The 10,510-nt window shown below is 37.0% G+C and overlaps 1 protein-coding gene across 1 annotated transcript; it reads left to right on the top strand.

Moving 5' to 3' along the window:
• Positions 1–7,091: 7,091 nt before the first annotated feature.
• On the top strand, positions 7,092–8,466 carry LOC143589264 (putative serine/threonine-protein kinase PBL15). The gene is made up of 4 exons (XM_077070086.1): positions 7,092–7,173; positions 7,483–7,613; positions 7,726–7,834; positions 8,111–8,466. The coding sequence occupies exons 2-4, from the start codon at positions 7,548–7,550 to the stop codon at positions 8,422–8,424; spliced, it is 489 nt and encodes a 162-aa protein (XP_076926201.1). The 5' UTR covers positions 7,092–7,173; positions 7,483–7,547; the 3' UTR covers positions 8,425–8,466.
• The last annotated feature ends 2,044 nt before the right edge of the window (positions 8,467–10,510 follow it).

Raw genomic sequence — 10,510 nt, 5'->3', positions numbered from 1 at the left:
AAATCCCTAGTGGTGGTCATCCTTGTAGCTTGAACTATCTTGCTTGTTCGGGTTGCAGATTGCATGGGCAGGAAATCATCGTAGCGATTCTATAAGGATCCCAAAGCTTCAAAGTTGAAAGCTATGGGTTGTAATGGAGTGATCGTTTCTTCCATCGGTCTTTCTCTTGCATCCTGATACCCCAAAGCTCCCTCATGAAAGAATTTTTAGTCTCATTCTGTTACTCCATATGCTCTTTCATCTATGACACAATATAAAATACTTCATTTGTAGACATAAGGACAAGTATTACAATGGAGGGTCCTGATCCATGAACATGCATGGTGGCTAAATGCCTTATTGTTGGAGCTGGCATGCTAATGGATCTTCCATATTCTGATAAGGAAATGCCAGCACTGCTCGTATTCCTCTAAACAACAGGTGGAGCAGGAGAGGCAGTGAAACTCCAGAGGTTGAGGAGGGCATTGAGGAAGAGGTAAACTTTGATTGAGATGCCATAGTAAAGTTTGAAAAGATAATGATTTTGAACAAATTTTAGGATGGGTTGAATAATGAAAAACACCACTTGCTCCAATTTGGGTTCCATACTGTTTTGGCCTAAAAATTACCGAAGCAATCTTGTGATTAAACTTAGTAAATGAGGTAGAGTCTTTTTCCTAGGATACTTGAAAAAATGTAGATGAATGTAAACGGATGACATGAGATGTACAAGGAAAGCCCTTGCTTCTTATCAGGATCTTCGGAACAAAACCCGGGGGCGACTAAACCCTTAGAAGATTTTAGTAATCAAAATAGTGTGATACAACTCGAGAACTGATTTTGGTGAAGAGCTAAAGTACAGAGAATGCAAATCTTGTGTGGTAATTAAATGTGTCCTATTCACTAATTCAGCATCATTATATAGAAAAATAATCTAACTAACATCTCGAATATCTCGGTCTTTTTGTTGGTCAATGGTCATAGCCGCTGGCCTTACTCTTCACGCGAACTCTTCCATCCAGTTACAAACTCTTAGGTAAAGAATAATCGCACGGTTAGAAACTCTTAGGCAAAGAATAACCACAGAGTTACCAACGATTTATTAAATGGATACCTGACTGAGAAAAATATAAATATCCATTAACATGTAAATTATAAAATCTTTAATTCTTAGAAAGATTATTTGTTTAGATATGTTCTTTTCTTTTTTATGAAGAGTTGAGATAAATATATATATAGACTACTTCTTACTTTTTGTTAAATCCCTTCTTGCTAAATCCGATAATTATATCAAATTATTATGATTCCATCTAGTTTTCATTAAATACGGGTGCTAATAAATAAAGTCCGATTAAAAATCAACTATGAAGGTTTAATTTCAACAATCAAGAGATCGGTTATCAAATAAGGCGATTCCATCAAACAAGGCGGTTCTAATAAATTATTTTATTTAAATATCAAATATGACGTTTATATCAATTATCAAACAAGGCGATTCCATCAATAAGGCGGTTGCAATAAATTATTTAATTTAAAAAATCGGGTTTAATCTCAAATATGACTGTTTTCATTAAAACCGTGTTAAAAGATTTTTCCAAACCGCCTTAATTGATGTTTTTTGTACTAGACTTCACTCAACTTGGATCACATTCTTTTCTTTTTACAGTATTCACATAAAAATCCTAAGGATTACGAATCCACATCCGAAAATTCGCAAGCGAGATAGTCAAGTTTTACAAGCTACTAGTGAATCACAGTAGTTGAAGTTTGGATGTTCCTATTACAGTCCACTTTAATTTAGTCTGTCAAAGAGGATCCTTTAGTGTGTTTAAGGTACTCTTCCTCACGGGTTTATTGTTTATTTGTCAGCATGTCACACTATCTCCTTTCTCAAGCCTTCAGATGTGGACTAGGCACGTTGTAAGGAAACAAGCCGATATACATATGGCTATTCTATTTTTATAGGGTAGTAATCTAGTTTCCTGGAGTGATAAACAGGATAACACAATGACCTTGATTATCTTTTCATTAGGGTACTTGTTCCCTCCGGGAAATTAAACACCAAGTTTTTTTTTCCAACGGAGTTTTAACGGGCATACATCTTCATTAAAAGCAATCTATGTCATTTGCTTGAACACATCAACGCCATGTCTGAGACTGTCGTACTGGTATAGCACCTTTTCAATTGAGGGAGATATTAACGTTAATTTTGTTATGCATAGAAAAGATAAAGATAATGTTTATTTTGTTTTAACTGTCTGTTTAGTCTATGTACTCTCTTTAGTTTAGTTACTTCACTTGCATCTTTATTTTGTGATCTATTGTGAATCAAGCTTTCTTGTCTCTCTACATAGAAATACAAGAACTTTTTCTCTTTGAATATTAATGTTGAATGTAATTTGAGATATTGCCAATTTAGGCGGAGGTGACATTGTTCCGAAGACTGGCTCATCCAAACATTGTTAGACTTTTGGGTATAATGAATTGTATGAATTGTATTTTTCTTTATTCACGATAGCATGCATATATACAAGCTAGACTATACATTAAATAAGGAAAACATATCAAAAGAAATTATCTATAAATATAAACATATCGAATGGAATAATCTATAAATATAGATTATGTTTGAATGTTTGAGCGGGAATGCTTGATATCTCTAATATGCCCCCGCAAGATGGACGATCTTGAAGTGAGACCAATCTTCGACAAGAGAAGATGATGGAGATGTCTGAGTAGAAGCTTCGTAAGGGCATCCGCAAGTTGATCATCACCCGCAATATGAGTAACTCGTAGAGATCCTTGTTGAACCTTTTCACGTACGAAGTGAAAGTCTAAAGCTAGATGTTTCATCCGAGAGTGAAAAACCGGATTGGCGGAATAATGTGTAGCACTTAGGTTATCACAGTAGATAGTGGGTGTGACAACTGATTGATAACCGAGTTCTGTCATTAGAGATATGATCCATTGTAGCTCTGCTGTAGTAGATGCAACCGCACGAAATTCAGCTTCAGTGGATGATCGAGCCAAAGTAGGTTGTCTTTTTGAACTCCATGAGACCGGGTTTGAACCTAGGTATACGATATAACCGGAAGTGCTTCGGTAGGTTTGTTTGTCACCCACCAAGCCGGCGTCGCTAAAAGCATGTAGGTGTAATGGTGAGTGACGCTTGATAAGTAACCCCTGATGAATGGTTCCATGTAAATACCTTAGTAAGCGTTTAAGGGCAGCCCAATGATTAACGGTTGGGAGTGCATAAACTGTGACAATTTATTGACTGCAAATGCAACGTCCGGTCGGGTGAGAGAAAGGTATTGTAATGCTCCAACAACGGTTTGATATTCTGTAGGTGTTGCTATAAGTGCACTATCTCCATTGGCGAGCGGAACCGAGCAAGCCATCGGTATGGTGGTTGGTTTACAGTAAGCCATATTGGTTCGAGTTAGGAGATCTAGAATATATTTAGCTTGAGAAAGAAAAAGACCATGGGAGTGAGGTAAAACTTCAACTCCAAGAAAGTAGGATAGATTACCAAGATCCTTGAGAGAGAAATGAGAAAAAAGGGTTTGGATAAAAGAATTAACAAGAGATGAATTTTGACCCGTGATGATAATATCGTCAACGTAGACAAGAACATATATAGGTGAACGGGTAGAGCGATTAACAAATAGAGATGGATCAGAAACTGTTGGTTTGAAATGGAGTGAAAGAAGGTATGATTTAAGTTCCTCATACCAATCACGCGAAGCTTGACGAAGGCCATAGATTTCTTTATTTAGTTTGCAAACATGGTTAGGAAAAGAGGAGTCGGTAAAGCCGGGTGGTTGAGACATGAATACGGTTTCAGTGAGGGTTCCTTGAAGGAATGCGTTATTGATATCAAGTTGGCGAAGGCACCAATCATGCGAAGCAGATAAAGCAAGAATGAGTTGAAGAGTGGCCGGTTTCACCACCGGGCTAAATGTTTCAACATAATCCAAACCAGGTCGTTGGTGGAAACCTTTGGCAACAAGACGAGCCTTAAGGCGATCGACGGAACCGTCGGGTTTAAACTTAGTGCGATAAACCCATTTACACCCAACACTGTTGGGAGCAGATTCAGGGGGCACAAGAGTCCATGTATTGTTACGCATAAGGGCGTCGAACTCATGTTGCATGGCCGTGCGCCATGATGGTTGTTTTAACGCTTGTGTGATGGTGGAAGGTTCGGGAAATGGTTGAGTGATAGAATGATAAAGAACAAAATCAGAATTATGATACTTGGATTTGGTTTGCGTTGAGTACGGGTCGACGGATGATTAATTTGTGGAAGGGGTTCGGTAATGGGGCTGATAGGTTAAGAACCTGGAATATTTTGATTTTCTACTTCAATTTGCGGGTTGGGCTGAATGTTGGGTTCGATTGATGAAGGGGTAGGATTAATTGGTGTGTTGGAGTTTGTGATGATTGGGTTGAATGTTTGGTTCGATGACAGAAGGGTGGGGGGTGGTAGAATTGGTATTTTGTGATGTCATAGAGGATGGTTGTGAATTAATAAAGTGTATAGTGAGGGGTAACCAAGAATCTGGATTTGGTGAAGGTGAAGGTGAAGTGGAGGTTTTAGTTAAATCTTCAAAAGGAAAGATATGTTCAACAAAGTGTACGTGTCTTGAAGTGTAAACTATGTTGGTGAGGGGGTCAAGAAGGTGATATGCACTTTGAGTAGATGAGTAACCTATAAAAATGCATGCTTTGGAATGAGGTTGTAATTTATGGTTCGTGTAGGGACGAAGCCATGGATAAGATAGACACCCAAAGCTACGAAGTTTTTCATAGTTTGGTAGTTTGTGAAACAAACGATAGAATGGGGATTCATTTTGAAGTGTGGGGGTGGGAACTCGATTAATTAAATATGTGGCGGTGGTAAAAGCAAATGGCCAAAACTTGAGTGGCAACTTGGCATGAGAGAGAAGAGCAAGACCTGTTTCAACAATGTGCCAGTGACGGCGTTCGGCATAGCCATTGTGTTCGGGTGTGTGAGGTGGAGAGATAAGGTGAGTGATGCCACAAGAAGATAGGCGAGAGGCCAATTTTATGTATTCACCACCATTGTCCTAAAACAATTGTTTGATTTTGGTTTGAAAATAATTTTCAACTAGGTTTTGAAACCGGATGAATGTGTTGAGAGAGTCGGATTTATTTTTAAGTGGGTAAATCCATATGTATTTTGTGAAATGGTCAACAAATATTATGTAATATTTAAAGCCATCAAATGAATGAACAGGAGAAGACCATACATCAGAAAATACAAGTTGTAATGGAGAAGTAGATGAAAGTGTAGACAAGTGAAAAGGAAGTTTATGACTTTTATTTATACAACAAGAATTACATGAATCATGGGAATTCTTAATTGAAGAAATAAAAGTAGACAAATGATGCAAAACTTTTAAACAAGGGTGGCCAATGCGATAATGCCAAAGAAGAGCCTTATTTGACTGCATGGAAAAAACTTGAGGAGGCTTGATGGGACGGTGTTCATAGATGCCATGACTACTTGTTCCGTGGAGCAGGGGTAAATTGGTTTGGTAATCCTTGATGACAAAATGCACAAAAAAAATTGCATTAGTACATTATTGTCAAGACATAATTGGGATATAGAAATTATGTTCTGAGAAAGAGCGGGAACACAAAGAACACTGTTTAATTTTAATGAAACCTAAGGAAAATGTAAAGTAATGGAACCAATATGAGTAATAGTAAGAGACGAACCATCACCAATAACAAGTTCCTCGGTACCGTCATATGGAGAGTGTAGGGACATTGCATTTAAATCATTTGTAATGTGGTGGGAAGCCCCACTATCAAATAACCAAGGAGCATTTGAGCTGCTGTTGTTTACTCCTATCATATATGCTTGTGGTTGCCCATGCGGATTATTTCTTTGAGAAAACGGTAGCACAACTTGCGGACATAATTTCTTGAAGACATTACAGGAAGTGATGGTGTAGCCTTTGGTGCCACAACATTGGCATTTTCCTAAAAATGGACGAGGCGAAGTAGTGAGAGTAGGAGTTGGTAGAAGTCCGGCAATATTGTTATTCCGGGGGGACCATTGTTTTGAAGGGTTTCGGTTAGTAGAATGATTTCGAGTATGGGCTGCAAACGCGGTAACGGGCTGATGTAAATTGGCTGTTGGAGTGGTAGTGTCGGTTAGGGATAGATCTTGAATGATCAAATTTCATGAAGCTCAGAATATCGATGACTGACTTGTAGGCGGTTTGATCTAGCCCGTCAACAATAACGTCCGTGACGTCCTTGGTATCCATATGTTTACCAAGAATAGCAAGTTCATCAACAATGGTTTTAATTGTTTGCATATACTCGGTAATGGGTTGATCCGGGCGTTTAGAACACTGCTTCAATCGGTGCTGGAGTTGTTTCTTATGGCCGCGGGATGAGGAAGCATAAGTTTTGGAGAGATTTGCCAAGCTTCAAGGGATGAAGAAGCATTGGTGACAAGGGAAATAATAGGTGCTGATAGAGTACCAACGAATGCCCCGAAAAGTAGGCAATCTTGACGAAACCATGCCGAATAGTCGGCGTGTGGAGTTTTGTCTCCAACTGCAGTAATTGTATTGGTGGGAGCCGGATGAGATCCATCAATAAATTTGTAAAGATCCAGGCCATGAAGAAGGGCCTCAATCTGAGTTTTCCACCCAAGGTAGTTGGTGGTGGTTAGTTTTAGGGTGGAAGGGAAGTTTACAAGTGTGAAGGAGGGTGTGGTAAGAGGAATAGTAGAAACAGAGGAGGAGATGGTGTTCAAATGGTTGTTGTCGGTAGACATCGCTAGTAGCAGAAGTCGGCTTAGTGAGCGGCGGTAAAGCACGAAGAATTTTAGGGTTTAGTAGGACCCCTGGAGGACCCCTGGATGATACCATATAATTAATTGTACGAATTGTATTTTTCTTTATTCACGATAGCATGCATATATACAAGCTAGACTATACATTAAATAAGGAAAACATATCAAAAGAAATTATCTATAAATATAAACATATCGAATGGAATAATCTATAAATATAGATTATGTTTGAATGTTTGAGCGGGAATGCTTGATATCTCTAATATTGGGTTACTCCGATGACAAAATTGATAGATTCTTGCTTGTTTACAAGCACACACACAGCCATGATTTTGGTCAATTCATACATGGAGGTTAAGTATACTTGAATATCTCAAAAACTATATATGGCACTTTACAAAACACCCACACCATACATCATCACGTTTTAGACGAGTTGGCTGTGATGATTGAAAAAATCCGCAATTAAGTAGACTTGTTAACACCTAAGTAAACAAAAACATATTTTTGAGCTTCTCAGAAGCAAAAAAAAAAGACAACAGTGGTTCGTGTATGGGCCGGATTTTACAAAAAAAATTTGTTGGATTGGATTATTTTAATCAAAATTAAGTTACTACAAATTGTGATGTAGTAGGTCAAGTGATGTGTGTATAACTTTGCAGGTTCACTTGAATCACTTTCATGGACCACTCGACTTTGTGTACTAATCGGGGTAGCCCGTGGGATAATGTATCTGCATTCCTTGAACTTCATATGTCATGGAATTAAAAGCTCTGAAATATTGTTAGATCAAGTACTTAGTTTAGTTTTTTTTTTAATTTAACAATGGATTCACCTTTATACTTAAATTATTATTCATTTAGCTAAAGTTAACCTTTTATTTTATCATTTTTTATTTATTCCAGGACTTCAATGTAACACTGGGGAATTTTGAGCCTCAAAAGAAAGAAGTAGCTCCAACTACAATAGTTTTTGATACCTTGGGTCATTTGGACCCATATTACGTAACTACAGGTACACAACAATATAATATATGTAGGTATACAAAGATTTTAGATGTTCTAAATTCGGTGCATATGGTTCAGTTTTGATGAGTTTTTGTGAAAATGCTAGACAATCTGTTATAAAAACTCTCTGTCCCGTAAACCAAATGTTTAGGTCTGGTTTGAAACATTTTAGATCGATCGTTTAAAGAGTTTGTAAAAACTGATATATGGTTTTTTTTTTAAAAGGTAATGACCAAATTGTATTCAATCTTATATTTATGATTAAACAACTTCAATGTTACAGGAAACTGGAGTGTGAAGAGTGACATCTATGGTTTTGGTATGTTGTTGCTGGAAACTTTAACAGGCCTACGAATAATTAATATCGAGCGACTTAAAGAGCTGGCGAATTTGATAACCTCATCAAGTCAATTTCTGGAAAAAGAAAGAGAGCTTAAGAAGATAATGGATCCACGCCTTCAAAATAATTATTCTAAAGAAGGAGCTTTTGAATGTATTGTGGTTGCATTAGAATGCCTAGCAAAAACGCCTATGGACAGACCATCAAGTGAAGAAGTTTTGGGGAGCCTGGAGAAAATATATTCCATTCACAAGTAATGTAATTATAACTATAATTATAATGTTGCACAAATGTGGGTTTTTTTTCTTATACGTGATCACAAGGAGTTATTTGGGGTCGAGCCACTTGTGTGCTACTCGAAGTCTCTTCGCTAAAAGTTTGAATCGACCTGAGTATAAACACGTACATTCGAAATAAGCTTAATAAACAAACCCGATCTTCATGTAATGACTTTGGATAGGTTCGTTATGTTACCCGAGTACCCGACCACAAATGTGAATTACACATGCAAGTGATTGAACAATCTAAGAAACCCACGAATTTCAAAGAATTTGATTGCATTGAATGATCGTTCTTAAATCTGATCGGTCGCATTTCTACATATCGAACTGTGGTATGCTAGGGTTGCATAGGTCCTAGGTACCGATTCAGAGTAGATATGTATTTGAAACACCATCTTGGTAGTTGCCTAACTTTTGACTTAATTTTTATAGTCTACACCACATACCTTGAATTCATAATTAACGCCCTAAAAATTATGTTTCTACTAATTAGAGTATGACCCATAATTATGTCTACAACAATAAATGGGGTTACATCCACATGAGAGCCTAAACGAGTTCATTATTTTTATATTATAGTTTTAAATATAATATAATAAATACACGTTACAAAATAAAAAAAATATTATTTATATAATTAGGATAAATAAATATTAACTAAATAGTTTTACAAAATGAATGAAACAAATAACAGCTTGCATTCAAGTGTTTGGTTATCATTATCACAAATCAAGGTGTTTATAATAAGATGACACAATAAAAGGAGTATGAGAGCATAAACACTAACTTAAACATTCTCAATAGATATTTCACAATAACAATTACGAAATAACATAAGATAATGATACACTGTAAACATGCTAATATGTTCACGCAAGCTGAACACGAGCTATACCGTGAAGATTAGACTGAGAAGTGTCAAAATCAACATCCATAACAATTTATATGTCAAGAGAAAATTGGGTCAGTGGCATGTTGTTATGTCAATATTGTAACAACCTCGATTTAACAAAAGTTTAAATTAAACTAAGATTTTACTCTAAGAAGAATGGTTTATGTGAAATTGGTGACTTAAATTTATTTAGATATAATTTTTTTATGTTAAAAATGAAATGAATATATTATGGAAAGCACTTGCAAAACGAATAAAGGAATTGTAGGTCCCGAAACCGGATAAAACAACAAACAAACTATTACTAGTTGTCTTAGATCAACCTCTCAACTAGTTGGCGGAAACAACTAGCTAGGACCGAGATCTCGGATCTTGTGGTGGTGTTATTTGCGGCCGATGGTAAGGAGAGAAAGAGAGAAAGTTTGTAAGAAAAAAATATGGCAAAAGGTTAGGTTGAGTATGTGATACACACACAATATATAGTGCGTGTATTCCCATACTCATATTTCATATAAACCGGCCCAGTGGGCTCCAAATACAAAGGCCTCGGGCCCAAACATTACTAATACAAAATTTAACAAGCAAACTAACAAATGTAAACTAAAGAAATACAAATACGAAAGACTACTAACAAAAAGGGGGCCAACAATCTCCCTCTAGTCTTTGGTATTTGCTTTATTTTCTTCCATCACCACTCGCAATAGGACTCGTACTCGAAGATGTCGTCTGGATTTTGAAATCGTTGTTTTTCAACAAGTAATTTGACGAACTTGTTGAATTTTCTGACGATTTTGTCCATGTTGTCACGACGAACGTCTTCAACAGTACAAAGTGACGACTCTATAAGCTTTTTCAAGTCGCTGAGTCCAAACCTGCAAGTTTATGTTCGTCAAAGAATGTCAGGTCATGAGTGCGAGTGCAGTGATGATGACAGCCTTCAATTCTCTCTATAAAAACCTATTTTGGAACCATGATTCGATGGTGTCCTTGCTATCGTCTGGAGCTATCTCCTTTCGGAAGTAGTTCATGTCGAGAACAGATAACGAGTGCATATCTCCATAGGTGAGATACGTCAGATCCCCATTGGCACATCTGATAGACCAACTACTGTTATCCTTGTGGTATTTGACATACAGAATGGGATCCGAATCATGGTATGCTTTGACCTCA

Source organism: Bidens hawaiensis, unplaced genomic scaffold (assembly GCF_021521415.1).
Source record: "Bidens hawaiensis isolate Kalapana, Puna unplaced genomic scaffold, B.hawaiensis_p1.1 tig00037289_1, whole genome shotgun sequence".
Taxonomy (NCBI): Eukaryota; Viridiplantae; Streptophyta; class Magnoliopsida; order Asterales; family Asteraceae; genus Bidens; species Bidens hawaiensis.
This window is presented reverse-complemented; position numbering and strand designations above follow the sequence as displayed.

What these genes read in the sequence shown, in the direction of transcription:
- LOC143589264 (XM_077070086.1), top strand. Translation starts at nt 7,548, where the DNA reads ATGTATCTGCATTCCTTGAACTTCATATGTCATGGAATTAAAAGCTCT. An exon ending in CTGAAATATTGTTAGATCAA is followed by an intron (nt 7,614 to 7,725) that starts GTACTTAGTTTA and finishes TATTTATTCCAG; the next exon opens with GACTTCAATGTAACACTGGG. An exon ending in CCCATATTACGTAACTACAG is followed by an intron (nt 7,835 to 8,110) that starts GTACACAACAAT and finishes TCAATGTTACAG; the next exon opens with GAAACTGGAGTGTGAAGAGT.